Genomic DNA, 17,976 nt, shown 5'->3' with positions numbered 1-17,976 from the left:
AGCCATGTTTTTCAACCAACCGGCATCATTTTTGAACTCAGGGTTCGCCAAAACCGTCGGTCCGCCGGTCCTGACCCGGCAAATTTTTCTCAGGACCGACAAGTGATATAAGATAATCGGTCCGACTGACCGACACAATGGGATGAAAAATGGTTTCAAAAAGATCACTCAAAGTGTATAATATGCTATTGGATTAATAGAAGGTAAATGCTTTTTGTTCAACTTCTGTCAAAATCCTTCATTTTGATGTTTTGATGTTTAAAGTTGGATTAGAATTGACTATCACATGCGAGTTCAAAATCAACGGTCTTTGTTAAAAAAAGCAACCGAGTGCATCTGCCATTTTGTTTGGTCCATTTAATTTCTCCACAACAAAAACAGCATGAAAACTTGTTTCAACAGGCATTTGTGAGCATTTCTGTTAATAATTTCATTATTATATTGTTCTGGGAAGGATATATTTTAATTTACACATCAACAATTCCTGAAATCAAAATTAGATTTTTCACCCGGTGTACTATATTTCGGATATTTTAAAATTCGGACATAGGGATATTTATGTTTTGATTTGTTGTTGATAGTTTGTAGCAATATGTTTTGTGATATTTCAGACAACAAGAATGGATGGTGGTAATTATCATGGGCCTTTCTATCAAGAAATAGGTGTGAAAGAGATTCATTTAATTGAACCTGGAAATCAACCACCTCAGCTAAGAGAAAATATTAAAAAAATTGGTGTTGTTTTAGAACTTGACTAACAAACAGAAATTGAAGTCATCCAAAGTAGTGTGAAGGGGTGTGTGCAATTTAAGTCAAGAACACGGATTTGTAGAGCTGTGCAGGCTAAAAAACAGTTTGACAAAAAGAAGTCTAAAAAAATACCTATTGTTTATATGTGGTTTATTATTAATATAATAATTGTTTAATTATATCGACTTTGGACATGTTTTTATTGTATTTTAATGTGATCAAAACCAATAAACATCTAAAAGGTACTCTCTTTTGTTGTGTTTTGCTGTTATAGTTTAGTCGGACAGTGGGACTGACAGAAACTAATTCGGACTGACAAAAATTTCAAGTCTGTCAGTCCGAATGACTGACAGATTTTTCAAGTTTTGGCGAACCCTGTGAACTCGTCCAAGATATTATCAGGATGAATCTTCTGAACAAGTTTCATGAAGATTGGACAGTAAATGTGGCCTCTAGAGTGTTAACAATATTTTACTATAGCCATAAAAGGAAAAATGCTCCGCCCCTTGGAAGCCATTTTTTTTTCAAGCAAACATAATTATTTTCGAACTCATCCAAGATATCATTGAGACCAATCTTCTGACCAAATTTCATGAAGATTGGACAATAAATGTGGCATCTAGAGTGTTAACAAGGTTTTACTATAGCCATAATCAGCCATATAAGGAAAAATACCCCGCCCCTGGTGGCCATGTTTTTTAAGGAACCAAAACCATTTTCGAACTCATCCAAGATATCATTGGGACAAATCTTCTGACCAAGTTTCATGATGATCGGAAAATAAATGTGACCTCTAGAGTGTTAACAAGGATTTACTATCGCCATGTAAGGAAAATAGCCCCCCCCCCCCCCGCCCCCCGTGGTGGCCATGTTTTTCAACCAACCGGCATCATTTTTTAACTCATCCAAAATATTATTGGGATGAATCTTCTGACCGATTTTCATGAAGATCGGACTACAAATGTGGCCTCTAGAGTGTTAACAAGGTTTTACTATAGCCATATACAGCCATATAAGGAAAAATGCCCCGCCCCTTGGCGGCCATGTTTTTCAAGCAAACATAACCATTTTCGAACTCATCCAAGATATCATTAAGACCAATCTTCTGACCATATTAATAATTTCATCAAGATTGGACAATAAATGTGGCCTCTAGAGTGTTAACAAGGTTTTACTACATGTGTATATATAGCCATATAAGGAAAAATGCCCCGCCCCCTGGCGGCCATGTTTTTAAACCAATCGGCATCATTTTCGAACTAATCCAAGATATTATTGGGATGAATCTTCTGACTAAGTTTCATGAAGATTGGACAATAAATGTGGCCTAAAGAGTGTTAACAAGATTTTACTATAGCCATATATAGCCATATTAGGAAAAATGCCCCGCCCCTTGGCAGCCATGTTTTTCAAGCAAAGGTTACCATTTTTGAACTCATCCAAGATATCAGTGGGACAAATCTTCTGAGCAAGTTTCATGAAGATTGGAAAATAAATGTGGCCTCTAGTGTTAACAAGGTTTTACTATAGCCATAAAAGGAAATATGCCCCGTCCCCTGGCGGCCATGTTTTTCAACCAACCGGCATCATTTTCGAACTCATCCAAGATATTATTGGGATGAATCTTCTGACCAAGTTTTATGAAGATCAGACAATAAATGTGGCCTCTAGAGTGTTAACAAGATTTTACTATAGCCATATAAAGAAAAATGCCCCGCCCCTTGGCAGCCATGTTGTTCTAGCAAACGTAACCATTTTCGAACTCATCCAAGTTATCATCGAAACCAATCTTCTGACCAAATTTCAAAAAATGTGGCCTCTAGAGAGTTAACAAGGCAAATATTGATGCCGCACAACGCACAATGGACGCCGGACAAAAAGAGATCACAAAAGCTCACCATGAGCACGTTGTGCTCAGGTGAGCTAAAAAAAGACGCGAGTGGGTACATCAAAATGTATAACCTCGGCGCTTCGATGTACGCTTATTATAAAAGATCAATAGTTACGGTCACTCTTCTCAGTTTCGCCAAGATATTTGCCGATACGGTCCCGTTTCATATCCGTCTTATCTAGAGTCCGTGGCAAAGTTGAGAACGAAAATAAGACCATGTTTTTATAAGTTTTTTAACGAAAATCATTACATATATAAAAAGCCTAAAGGAATACTATAATTTTCATGTGTTTTATGATTAATCTACTTTCATTACATATGATTAATCTACTTATTCTAAAGATTTTTGACGCATTTTTGTTGATTTGCAGCTACATGCGAGTCGGCGTAAACAAATTACTACCACGCAAAAAACGGTCAGGAAGTGCGTGCGCGTGCATGCCTATGAAATGTAAACAAATGAAGGGTTCGAAAAGAGATGAGGTTGCTGAAGAGGTAGCTACTTAAACGATAATTTTGGTTATCCCCTAGTCTCGATATGAGACAATCTTATTAAAATATTTAACAAAATAATAAGAAAATTACATGCGGATAAATATTAAAACCATTTGCAATGACTCAATGTACTTATTTAAACCAATTATTGTATTCATACGGTTCAGTGAGGGAATGTTACAGGGCTGAACACTAACTTTTTTTTCAAATAGCCCATTCGGGCTAGTAAATGCAGAACCTACTAGCCCTGACCAATCTTTCATGTGCCCCGACCAAAGTATTTTCAAAACCTTTATATTTATCATTTAACTTGTATTTTCTTGTGCGTGTAGATACGCAATTATGATTCAATCATTCTTATTAGCTTGCCTTACTAATGCTAATGAATTCAATATTCATCTACTTAAGACATCTATTTGTAACTTCACGCCATTTCTGGAGAAATTTCCTTGTTTTTTTTTCCTCATACTTTCTCTTACTTTCCTTCTTCCCTTTTATTTTCTTATCCGAGGAACCCCCATCCCCAACCGTAAAGCCAAACTTAAACAACGACATGAACGTTAAAACCTTTTTACATAGATTGTCGTGGTTGCCGTCTATCAACAAACGGTAGGTGAATCTTAGGTGTCGCAAAATAACAAATAACGTGTTACGGTAGTCGTAACAATTGTACAAGGTAAACTCTCTACTAAAAGCCGGAATTGACCATTAATATTAGTTTTGCTAATTGAATTGCGTAAAAAAGATTGTCAAAACACTTCTAATCGATCAAACAAATTAAAATTATTTAACATTGATAAATAAATAATAATTTTATATTAACTTTGTGTTAATGTCAAGTTGTATACCTTCATAGATCCCGGACAATCCTGGGCGATCCCGGCTTTTAGTTTAAAATGTATTTTTATCGAGAAAACACGTCACTTCGAGGAAACCAATCAAAACTGTATCTAGCGGAATTCCGTTTAAAAATAGGTACTGACGTGTTTTACCAGGAAAACCGCTGGGGATTTTCTGAATTGTTGGCCTCTTTTTGATTGCAATCAGGGGGTTCCAAATCTATTTCGAGTTACGATCTGTTTGTAGTCTCCGACTTCACTCTGGGATTTAATTGTCATCTGATCATACTGTATTAAAGGGATCTTTTCACGCTTTGGTAAATTGACAAAATTGAAAAAAGTTGTTTCAGATTCGCAAATTTTCGTTTTAGTTATGATATTTGTGAGGAAACAGTAATACTGAACATTTACCATGGTCTAATATAGCCATTATATGCATCTTTTGACGATTTTAAAACCTAAAAATTATAAAGCGTTGCAACGCGAAACGATTGAATAATTTGGAGTTCTGTTTTTGTCGTTAAATGTTGTGAAACTACGAAGATTGCTTATATAAGGTATAAAATACGTCAAGTGTGTGTACTTGGCGGTATAGCTCAGTAGGTTAAAGCGTTTTTACTTCAGGACTCTGGCAGGACTCCAGGGGTCACTGGTTCGAAACCTGGTCCGGGCAATGTTCTTTTCCTTTTTTTAATTTTATTCTTGATTTTTTACTGGAGCTTTTACGATCCAATGTTTACATTTATCGATATAAAGCATTTAATGAATAAGTTATAAAATGCCAAAATCTGTGAAAAGGCCCCTTTAAGATTTTTGCATCTTTCAAAAGCTTATTTAAAAGGCAGTTTATTGAGAGTTTATTTAGAACACATAATCCCGCCCAAAATACACACGACAGATCGGGCATGTTACTGGGACATTGGCAAGCCCGAACCTAGGTACAGGCAGTGAATGTTGTTCGGACGTGCCATAGTGTTAAGCTCTGCCTGTTACTTTTCTGAAGAGTTCGAAAATTGGGTCTAACCGAAAATAGGTTTTGCCAAGATATTATCAATATCAAGGTTTTAAATTAGTAAAACGCCAACCAATACGTATCTTGACATGAGAAAAAATAAATTGCGGGTGAACTGAACATGTACGCGGCAAAAGAAGCAAACCTTTCTCAGTAGACATGATTTAAACAAGGAAAAACGAGATGGACCTATTCGGGTCCATACAATAACCGAAAAGCACCGAAAAGCACCGAAAAGCACCGAAAAGCACCGAAAAGCACTCAATTTCCCTATATATATATGCAATATATCGTTTTTAGTGTATGTTAACGAGTTTAATTAGTAAGAAATGGTTATATGATTGTATGTTTATACTACATTGTGCCCAAAATGGTAAATATCGGCAATTACCGACCGAAAAGCACTTCATGTGGAAACCGAAAAGCACTCAATTTCTCGCTATATATATGAATATTTGCGTTTCTATTGTGTGTAAACGGATTAAATTAGTTATAAATGGTTATATTTCATGCATATTTATACTACCTTGTGTTTATTATGAGGTATTAAGCCCAAAAATTGGTTAAAAATCGGCAATATACCGACCGAAAAGCACTTCAAGTGAAGACCGAAAAGCACTCAATTTCTCGCTATATATATTAATATTTGCGTTTCTATTGTGTGTAAACAGTTTAAATTAGTTATAAATGGTTATATTTCATGCATAATTATACTACCTTGTGTTTATTATGAGGTATTAAGCCCCAAAATTGGATAAATAGCGTCAATATACCGACCGAAAAGCACTTCATGTGAAGACCGAAAAGCACTCAATTTCTCGCTATATATATGAATATTTGCGTTTCTATTGTGTGTAAATGGTGTAAATTAGTTATAAATGGTTATATTTCATGCATATTTAGACTACCTTGGGTTTATTATGAGGTATTAAGGCCAAAAAATTGGATAAATATCGGCAATTACCGACCGAAAAGCACTTTATGTGGAAACCGAAAAGCACTCAATTTCTCGCTATATATATGAATAGTTGCGTTTCTATTGTGTGTAAACGGTTTAAATTAGTTATAAATGGTTATATTTCATGCATATTTATACTACCTTGGGTTTATTATGAGGTATTAAGCCCCAAAATTGGATAAATATCGGCAATATACCGACCGAAAAGCACTTCATGTGAAGACCGAAAAGCACTCAATTTCTCGCTATATATATGAATATTTGCGTTTCTATTGTGTGTAAACGGTGTAAATTAGTTATAAATGGTTATATTTCATGCATATTTATACTACCTTGTGTTTATAATGAGGTATTAAGCCCAAAAATTGGATAAATATCGGCAATATACCGACCGAAAAGCACTTCATGTGAAGACCGAAAAGCACTCAATTTCTCGCTATATATATGAATATTTGCGTTTCTATTGTGTGTAAACAGTTTAAATTAGTTATAAATGGTTATATTTCATGCATATTTATACTACCTTGTGGTGATTATGAGGTATTAAGCCCCAAAATTGGATAAATATCGGCAATATACCGACCGAAAAGCACTTCATGTGAAGACCGAAAAGCACTCAATTTCTCGCTATATATATGAATATTTGCGTTTCTATTGTGTGTAAACGGTTTAAATTAGTTATAAATGGTTATATTGCATGCATATTTATACTACCTTGGGTTTATTATGAGGTATTAATGCCCAAATTTGGTTAAATATCGGCAATATACCGACCGAAAAGCACTCCCGCGACAGCAGAGAATCACCGAAAAGCACTCAAGTTCTCTATATATACATGCAAGTTAACTATAAGGGCCGATTTTAATGGATTGAAAAGATGTACATAATTATATAGTCAATAATGACTTCAATAAATAAAAAGTTTAAATATAAAGCTCATTACTATTGTTGGTGGCCACCGAAAAGCACTCCCGCGACAGCACAGAATCACCGAAAAGCACTCAATTTCTCTATATATAAACGAAACTAAGCTATAAGTGCCGTTTATAATGGATTGAAAAGATGTACATATTTATTTAGTCAATAATGACTTCGTTAAATATTGATTTAAGTTTAAAGATAAAGCACAAACACTCAATTTCTCTCTATGTTTAAAATAATCAATGATGACTTGGTTAAATATTGATTTAAGTTTGAAAATAAAGCACTATAATATATAGGAGGCGCGTTCTGAGAAAAGTGGGCTTAATGCATGTGCTTAAAGTGTTGTCACTGATTAGCCTGTGCAGTCCGCACTGCTAATCAGGGACGACACTTTTCGCCCAAACGTGATTTTCGGTGAGGAGTGACTTCCTTGAAACTAAAAAGACCATAAAAGCGGAAAGTGTCGTCCCTGATTAGCCTGTGCGGACTGCGTAGGCTAATCTGGGATGACATATTACGAACATGCATTAAGCCCCTTTTTCTTCCGTGAACACGACTCATATATACATGAGGTAGTTTGCCAACATAATGAATATGTTGCCCAGCTCTTGCCACGTGGAGGCCACCTCTTGTAAGAGCCAAATTTTGAAAAAAAAAGGCCGAAATATTCCCGAAAATTTATGCAAGAAATAACAAAAAAACGGAAATTGTCCCATCTGTATAAACAAGAAATTAAATATTTGCAGCTGTTTGTAATGAAATAAAACTGCACAGCTTAAGATAAGCTTGTCTGGCAATGATTATGTTACCCTCAAGTTCAAATCAGATTATGATTATAGAAAGTAATGATATTTAAAAAAAAATCCAGGACATACACCGGCATATGGGACGCAATGTGTATATAAATATATGGTACATACTAACTAATAAGTGGTACATAATATAAAAAACATAGAATAAAAATTGATAAACTATACATACAACTATGTTACATATACATATGCAAAGAAGGTAGTAAAGTTAGAATAAAAGATAGATTAAACAAAATAAACAAAGATACAACTATGTTACATAGACATATGCAAAGAAGGTACAAAAGTTAGAAAATTCAAGATCATGATTATAATAACAAATGTGAACAATGATAAAAAACCAGGTATGATTATCATTAAGATTTGTAAAGAAATCTATACGACGGGGCATTTAAATCGTGTTTCATTTATTTTCAGATATAAATATCAACGGAATGCACAGGTAAACTATCAGTGAGTTTTAATTACAACACAACTGATCGAAGGTGTTAATACTGTTATCTTATCAGCGGGGTGTTAATTAAATAGCATCCGATTGAAGGTGCGATAGTCTTAATACACGCAGCGCGCAATCTGATTACCCGCTGCGCACACGCGTCAATATGATAGAAATGGGGTACCGGTACCGATAGAAATGCTTTTGCTTCATGTATCATACCTGGTTTTGTCAAGTGAATAAACATTCATAACATAAAGAATTACAACTATACATAATAAATAGTACATATATACAAGTATATGAATGCTTTATCAATGAATCAATGTAACACTTCTTATTTCTATGTACAACTGCTATTATTTAAAATGATATTTTTTATTGTTTTCCTTTTCTATTTTTTTTTTGGAATTACGAGAATATAATATATTCAAATTGTGTATATACAGATGTTGTTGATCAGTTCCTCGCCGATGTTTACATTTGACAATCACGACAGCTATAATAGCTAGCAATGCTTTGTATTTTATTTTCTATGTCAATTCTTTATTGTCAGTTGAATTTAGTTCAGCTAATATGTACATGTCGGGTTTCGATTTTGTGAGGGCTATACTGTAGCCTGATGATCACAATGTGATATCGTAATTCTCACAGAAATCTATTCCAGAAATTTGGTAGTCAGTAAATGAGTCATACATTGTATGTATTGTATTTTCGTCATGATCACTAGGTGAATGCGTACTTGTCATTTGAATTTATGTCAGCTAATAATTATGTAGATGTCTGGTTTCGATTTTGTGAGGGCTATACTGTAGCCTGATGATCACAATGTGATATCGTAATTCTCACAAAAATCTATTCCAGAAATTTGGTAGTCACGAAATGAGTCATACATTGTTTGTATTGTATTTTCGTCATGATCACTAGGTGAATGCGTACTTGTCATTTGAATTTATGTCAGCTAATAATTATGTAGATGTCTGGTTTCGATTTTGTGAGGGCTATACTGTAGCCTGATGATCACAATGTGATATCGTAATTCTCACAGAAATCTATTCCAGAAATTTGGTAGTCACGAAATGAGTCATACATTGTTTTGAATTTTATTTTCGGCATGATCACTACGTGAAATCTTACTTGTCTTTTGAATTTATGTCAGTCTGTAGATCAGTCATACTTTGTTTTTTTTTTCACAGTCACCGTGCGAGTGTTAATTTTTCTTTTCTGCTGACCTGGTTTTTTACCATGGGTGCGTGGTGCAACTATGGTTGACTGTCCGTTGGTTGAGGTCAAGAAACCTGGTTTTTGAATGGGGTGGCGCCTGAATCTAGTAAACAGTTTCTGTCTCTGCTGGTCAGTCATGGTAACATATTGGGTTTTTGTAACTTGGAATTGCTTATGTGTTTCTGACAAACGAAACTCGCCGGAACCAATTAAGGCAGCCCGCAGTTCGTGATATTGACCTTTAACTAGTGTGTAGAAAGTGTCGACCAATTCTGTCAAGGGCTTGGATTTCCAATCAATGGCCTGCTTAAGGATGTGGTTAATGGATTCGCAATTATTGTTTGTCCAGTGGCTGTCAACTTTATCGTCTAACGACGGATCACTAACCTTTGTCTTAAGTTGAGGTCTTAGTCGGGATTGGAAATATCGCACAAAGTTTTGTGATATTTCCGCGCACTGACTTTCTAACTGATCACATTTTTCTTCAAAACAGATTCTGTCGTCACTGTCAAGAATGCCCCCATCACCAAATATTTTATCTAGTATGTCGGACCGTTGTTTTAGGGTAACTGCGTCGTCAATGAGCTTTTGTTTTGCGTTTTGTCTGAGATGTCGTGTACAAAGCACATGGGTTGCCTCATGGAACGCGATTTCAACTGCTTTGACAAGAGCGCGTTCGTCGTCACTGCCAATGACTAGGGAGTTAAGAGATGAGCCGCATAATTTCATTTTCAGTGTATTAAAGAAGTGGCAGTACGACTCAAAGTCACTATTATCATGAATATAGATTGGACCTATGAATATTGGATGAACGTCCGTCTGTTGTCGGGTGACACTAAGTTGCTTGTAACAGGTAACCGTGATATGCATGTCACATAAATTGTAAGTTTTATCAACACCTAGAATTGAGTGGCCTGTACAACAAATGTTTTGCAAATCTGCCAGTTGTTCGTCCGTATATAAGATAATGCATGGAGCCTTTGCATTGGTACGAATAATTGTCCTGACATATGGGTGGTTTTGCGACACCATATTTTCTAACTGTAATATTTGGTCAGCAACATTTTTCGTATGAACTGCTGAATGTGGCGCTTCAGCCTTTTTCACATGTTGTTTCTTGTTACGGATTAATTGAATATTACCTGGGCGTGTCACTTCATCATACTTATTCTTTAGTTTGTCATAGACCTGTTTTGGTTTGTTTAACTTAAGCAAATCCGCGACCTCTTCCATTACATAAGATGGAGTCCTAAGAAACTCACGTTTCTGTCGTGCATTGCCGTGAGAACTTAGACCTGGAAATTTACCAACATATTCCACTAAAGCTAACGTACTTTGCAGCCCACCCTCTCCCAACCAAGTGACCTTCTTCTTATACGAACTGTCCAACTTCAAGGAAGTATAATACTGCTGAACCGCAACAACTTGAGATATATCAGGTTGTGGATTCATAGGTACATATTTCCTTTGCTGTTGGGCACGTGTTAAAGAGCAAAACACGTTATTCTTTTTGTAAATAACTGTGAGATCGCCGGTGCTACCAATTAAATAAAATGTCTTGGGAGAGGCGCCGCTGTTTGTATCCCAGACACCACAATCATCCGAGAAACAGCTTCTTTTATTGCGAGAGCGCTTGTCTATATTTTTGGTATTATTTATCAAAAAGTAACAATTTTCTTTAGCGCCCCCTGGAATTTGGCCCAACCCCTCACCCGAGGTGTTTTTCAAAAGGTGAACGGCTTTCTCCGTTTCCATGAATGAAGAGTTTAATTTCCCACTAAACAATGTTACAGTTTTGTCTGCCTCAGAAGCCGTTGCTTGGTCATTTGCCAGTTCATCATTCTGATTTGCATCACTGCTCTCAGATAATGAGTTTTCAAAAGACCTTTCAACAGTTTCCGAGTGGTCATAATCGGAGTCGTCACCATCAATTACCACAAAAGTTGCATTAGCAGGAATTGAACATGTTTCTACCTTTGTAACTTTAATATCATCACTGAGTGGCGAAACATCATTTACTAGAATTTTGTTTGCAGGAATCAATGGCACAAAATGGTTAGGTTCTAGTCTGATTATCTCCGAGCGAGACATTTGAGACCACATTATTGTTATATCAGGTGACATGTCTTTACATCCCCTACCCACAACACGCCGTGTTAAGGCTTCGGACGTATAGTCCGAGAATGGCTGAGGCGGATAGTACGACTTAATGCATTTTTTTATTACTGCGCTTACCACAAAGATTAGCTCGACGCACGACCATGTGTATAGACCTATAACATCATGCAACAAATTTGAATATTCCGCCTTAAGTATTCTGTCATCGGCGAGGAACTGATCCGATTTGTAGTAACTTTCGTTTTCAATAAGTTCAAGAGCAGATAACAATCTCAACAAAATATGTTGCTCTTCACTACCATTCAAACATTTTGAAATAGATCTAAACAGACAGTTGCCGTCACCGATTGTTTTTATAGGCGTGTAATGCCCTATGATTGCAGGATGAAATTTGTGCAGAATATTGATCGCCATCTTGTCTGCGTCTGAAGACGGGAACGTAACATCAGTCTGCTGTAATTCCACATTATACGCATCTAATAGTTTCCTTTCGGACTTAGCAGCATTTATCAATGCATTTTTCTTTTTTGACTGTAATGCGGCCCGAAGTCTGTAAAAAGAGGGTGTCCCGAAGAGTTGACTAAATTTCTACAGCTAACATTTAATCAAGCGCGTAAACTTCTCAAAAAACGATATTTTTCCTATTTCCGTTCACATTTTAAAAATGTATGTATTAATGGCTTACTAACGCTCGATTTGTCATTGTCGGCTCGGGTACTACCTACATGTACCCGGTCGAAATTAGACTGTACCCCAGTCGTATTTCACGCCCAAAATCCGATGTCGTAAAACGCGCTAACGATTATCTTAAACAAACTTCTGTTATGAAAAACTGCATCAACATGAGTATGAGTTACTTAAGAGTACCCGGGGTACATGTACGTTTTACACGAGCCGACAATGACCAATCGAGCGTTACTAACAGTAAAATACACAACAGCGGTATAATGTTATAGATTTATTTTTGCATTAACATTAATTCAAAACATTTTTAGTTCAAAATGTTATTCACGTTAAATAAATACATCAGTTCTTCTGTTCATTTGCATCGAATTAAAGGTTAAAGTCCGATTGTTTTTAAAAAACTGCTATTTTATGAATATATCAAGCATGTACACTTAACAATAATGATGTTTTAAAATTTTGTGACGTGCGCGGGCCATTGAACGTTGAGATAAGCAATGTTGCGAATTAAATTACACATAATTAAAAACTTATTTATTGTAGGATACCGATTACACGGAGCTTGATTACGCTGCGAACTAGAACTCTGCCGCAATGTATCTCCAATGAAAGATGTAACATTAATTCAAGCACGTATACTTAACAAAAAAAAGATATTTCTTTATTTCCGTTATCAGTTAAAAAATGATGGTATTAAGGTGTTACTAAACAGTAAAATACCCAACAGCGATCGGGATTAATGCACTTGGCCGCTATACGAAAAATTTTATACAACTATTCTGGGCAAATTTCACTTTCAATAAATACATCAGTTATTTTTATCAACCAAATTCCTGTTGTGTGCTACTGTTTCTTATCAGAATTATATATATTACAATACACCATCCGACCCGAATGAATACACCATTTATCCCAAGCAGGTAAATAACAATTACTATAATAAAACAGTGGAAGTCTACACGGTGTATTAGCAACCTGCTGTGGTGATCTTATCAGTTCAATACACAGGAACATGGCTACTGTACTGGAATTGGATTTACAGCCAAAATAACTGTTTTCATTTCAGTCTACACTGTGTATTGGCAACCTGCTGTGATGATCTTATCATCTAATACACAGGAACATGGCTACTGTATTGGAAATATCGGATTTACAGACAAAATAACTTTCATTTATTGCTAAAGTGGTGTGCACTAACAATTGATCCACCTCACCGTTGCACTTTTTTTTAATACATTAATTAATTTACTGAGTCGGCGCTGCGCTAATAAAGTGTGAATGGTGGAAATTAAGAAATAAGATATATTTTCGCATGAAAACTGAATACACATGATACATGGATAAAATATATATAAGACACATTTGAACCTTTCATTTCACCAAAAATTAGCACGTAGACACATATATTTAAAATAGATTAAATAACTTAAAACAACATGTGAATTTAAAGAAATACATTTATTACTGGCACTAGCTATTCTAAAAGTCGGCCGTCAACATAAGTTCAAAGAAGGAACCACAATTAAATACGATCCATTTTCGAATGATACTGATTGTATAGCAAGTAGTCACATATTAATTCTAGCTTGCATTAGTTAAAATAATTTTGTCAATTAAGTTCAAATTAATCTGTTCTTTAGAGATTAAAAGGGTTTAAAGACGGCGCTAATAAAGTGTGATTGTGCCCGTGCCTTTGAACGTTGAGTTAAGCGAGAGGTGCGAATGCAATTACACATAATTAAAAACAGATACTATTGTGCCAGCACGTTGAGTGAATACTTTATAAGCGAGAGGTGTGAATTAAATCTTACAAACTGATATTATTGTGTCAGCTTGAATTGTGCTGACATCTTTAACTCAACAGTATCAACTAATATAAATAAGAACAACACAACCTAACTGGCAGAATATTTTTCTACAATGGCTAAAGTAGTATTGTTCGGCGATAGTTACATCAAACGTCTATGTTGCTTTTGCGACGAGAGAAAAGGGCTACACGTGCCTTATAATGTAAAATGGTACGGCCAAGGCGGTTTGAGAACAGACAGAATGAACACAGATCTGTACGGCAAGATGTTAAAGGAAAAAGGGGACATCGTCATCGTAGCTGTCGGTGGTAATGACATTACCCCTACATCACAACCGAAAGAGATAGTGAGAAGAATCATCGAAATCGTGAATGACATATCACGAAATGGATGTGAGCACGTGTACATCACAGAAATACTGACACGTGGAAATTTCTCAAAATGTCCGGGCTTGCAGAAAATAGTCTTCGACAGACAGAGAATCAAAATAAACAAGTGCTTAGCGAAAACATTTAAGAACAATTTAATAAAATTTCCTGATATTAAATTCCCTGCCGACTATGCCAAAGATCTGGTTCATTTGGAGAGCCGTACCCCGGGAAACAACGGCATGTGCAAGTATCAGTGTCGACTACAAAGACTCATATGTAGTGTCAAACGCTAAGTTCCATTACAATAATGTTTATGTAATATTGGTGATATGTATTATTATTATTTTTATTATAACATGTAATAAATCTTGGATCTAAGCATTGTATTATTTCATTTTTTGTTTTTTGAAAACAGTTATAGGAATCTACAACTTATCGTTCTAATGCACTTACCTTGTCAGCGACCCTTCTGCATCATAATCCGTTCCTCTGAATGCACAACATTTACACAAATAATTCAAATTTCTGTCTGACCAAGATTTATATTCTTCAGTATTTAAATTAGTACACTGGCGATGCAGCCAATTTTTGCAATTACTACACTGAATAGTATCCTCATTGCACTCTAACGTGCATTCAATGCACGGAAATTCAGACATTTTGTAAGCTATCCTGACCGAAAAACACAATTTACAATATCAAGTGGTGAAGACATGTTAAAATATGGATATATATATACATTTCGTAGACGGGTCTGGCCCCATACTCAGGCGCCGACCAGATGTGAACGCGTTGACATGTTGTTTTTGCTGCAATAATTGGGGGAACTTGTGTGTTATACGCTGACACTTGGTTCTTCCTGCATTTATGCGAGAAAAGGGGGTCATTACCCGGCAACCATGTGCGTTTTTGGGGTCCCATATTGACACGTTGTTTTTATTGCATTAATTGGTGGAAGATTGTCATACGAGAAGCATTGCTGACACGTTTTTTTGCAATATTAATTCAGGTAGGTAAGGGAGGGGAAATATACGTGACACGTTGACACGTTGTTTTTTCGGCACTCAGTTTGGGGAGCTATTGAATTTCAAGTGTACATGTTGATTTTTTTGTATCTTCAATAATCCATTTTAATTGATTTAACGCACACGCCCCTTTTTAAATTTGTGTTTGAGCTGTTAATTAATAGTCATAATAAAATGCGTGTTAAGTTACCAGCGTACACTAGATACTCGCGCAATGAATGGTTTTAATGGAACGATTAAAATCGCTATTATTAATACAAAGCACATTAACTAAAAGTCATGCTGCAATTTCTATTCAAGAGTTTCACGTCAATTAGAAATACTTAAAACATATACATCAATTTACGTATAAGATGATAAACACCATGAAATGCTTTTCGGTTGGTACATTGCCGATACATTTATAACTTGCTACCTGTTTTTAAAACAAAAAAATATATTATATTCGATTTTTAACATGAATGTCTCAGTCCTCTAAACCGAAAAGATCCGTAACATAAAATAGTGTCTTTGTGTCGTATGAACGAATCTGCACTAAAACTAAGATTAGATTCACATCGTACATGGAATAAATAATGGAGCACATGTAAATCAACAAAACTGTACATTAATTCACAAGAGCCGCACTGTTCGGACATGAATGAAAGGCGCCGATCATAACACAACTTCTCATCATTATCTGGAATATAATTAATTGAAGGTGCGAAAATCTATTTCCAAACTGCTTTGTGCTGATTAAAGAAGCGTACCGCCCGTTCGTTCACAAGTTGTTAATGATGACTTCAGACATTAAAATTAAGTTTCAATATGAACAGACTTTGACTAAATAAATATGTACATCTTTTCAATCCATTAAAATCGGCCCTTATAGTTAACTTGCAAGTATATATAGAGAACTTGAGTGCTTTTCGGTGATTCTCTGCTGTCGCGGGATATTGGTCGGTATATTGCCGATATTTATCCAATTTCGGGCATTAATACCTCGTTATAAACACAAGGTAGTATAAATGTGCATGAAATATAACCATTTATAACTAATTCAATCCGTTTACACCCAATAGATACGCAAATATTCACATATATAGCGAGAAATTGAGTGCTTTTCGGTCTTCACATGAAGTGCTTTTCGGTCGGTATATTGCCGATATTTATCCAATTTCGGGCATTAATACCTCGTTATAAACACAAGGTAGTATAAATATGCATGCAATATACCATTTATAACTAATTTAAACCGTTTACAACCAATAGAAACGCAAATATTCATATATATAGCGAGATATTGAGTGCTTTTCGGTCTTCACATGAAGTGCTTTTCGGTCGGTATATTGCCGATATTTATCCAATTTTGGGGCTTAATACCTCATAATGAACCCAAGGTAGTATAAATATGCGTGAAATATAACCATTTATAACTAATTCAATCAGTTTACACACAATAGAAACGCAAATATTCATACATATAGCGAGAAATTGAGTGCTTTTCGGTCTTCACATGAAGTGCTTTTCGGTCGGTATATTGCCGATATTTATCCAATTTTGGGGCTTAATACCTCATAATAAACCCAAGGTAGTATAAATATGCATGAAATATAACCATTTATAACTAATTTACACCGTTTACACACAATAGAAACGCAACTATTCATATATATAGCGAGAAATTGAGTGCTTTTCGGTTTCCACATAAAGTGCTTTTCGGTCGGTAATTGCCGATATTTATCCAATGTTGGGGCTTAATACCTCATAATCAACACAAGGTCGTATAAATATGCATGAAATATAACCATTTATAACTAATTTAAACTGTTTACACACAATAGAAACGCAAATATTAATATATATAGCGAGAAATTGAGTGCTTTTCGGTCTTCACTTGAAGTGCTTTTCGGTCGGTATATTGCCGATATTTATCCAATTTTTGGGCTTAATACCTCATAATAAACACAAGGTAGTATAAATATGCATGAAATATAACCATTTATAACTAATTTAAACTGTTTACACACAATAGAAACGCAAATATTCATATATATAGCGAGAAATTGAGTGCTTTTCGGTTTCCACATGAAGTGCTTTTCGGTCGGTAATTGCCGATATTTACCATTTTGGGCACAATGTTGTATAAATATACAATCATATAACCATTTCTTACTAATTAAACTCGTTAACATACACTAAAAACGATATATTGCATATATATATAGAGAAATTGAGTGCTTTTCGGTGCTTTTCGGTGCTTTTCGGTGCTTTTCGGTGCTTTTCGGTTATTGTATGGACCGGACCTATTCTTAAGCGTCCATGTGTTTAGGTCAGGACGGCATGTCAAGTCAATACGGTCTAATCTAATATTGGTATAGACAATGAGTTGTTTTTTCGTCATAATTTGATTATTATTTATTCAAATTGACGTTTTTACTATTAAATATCATAGCCACACACTAACCACATGTGGATTTATGCACCAATAGATATTTTACTCAAATAACAACTGTTACGAGGAAAAATACTACTGTAGCCACTTTTCAACAAAGATCTATCAATAGACACGTGCACATGTTTATTTATAGATCTTTAATTGTTTTTCTGCAACATAATGCTTATTGTAATGCTAATTTATCTGAAACGA

At 35.3% G+C, this 17,976-nt stretch overlaps 1 protein-coding gene across 1 annotated transcript in view; it reads right to left on the bottom strand.

Annotated features, from left to right (window-relative positions):
- Nucleotides 1–17,677, bottom strand: part of LOC127871855 (mediator of RNA polymerase II transcription subunit 6-like) — a 59,608-nt gene extending 41,931 nt beyond the window's left edge. The window contains exons 1-2 of the mRNA XM_052415114.1: nt 17,633–17,677; nt 5,133–5,176 (exon numbers count right to left, since the gene is read on the bottom strand). Coding sequence (XP_052271074.1) covers nt 5,133–5,148 — 16 coding nt within the window. The 5' untranslated portion in view covers nt 5,149–5,176; nt 17,633–17,677. The remainder of the gene's footprint in view (nt 1–5,132; nt 5,177–17,632) is intronic.
- Between the last annotated feature and the right edge of the window lie 299 nt (nt 17,678–17,976).

Source organism: Dreissena polymorpha, chromosome 3 (genome assembly GCF_020536995.1).
Source record: "Dreissena polymorpha isolate Duluth1 chromosome 3, UMN_Dpol_1.0, whole genome shotgun sequence".
NCBI classification, from domain to species: domain Eukaryota; kingdom Metazoa; phylum Mollusca; class Bivalvia; order Myida; family Dreissenidae; genus Dreissena; species Dreissena polymorpha.
Note: the sequence above shows the minus strand (reverse complement) of the source record. Positions and strands in the feature narration are given on the sequence as shown.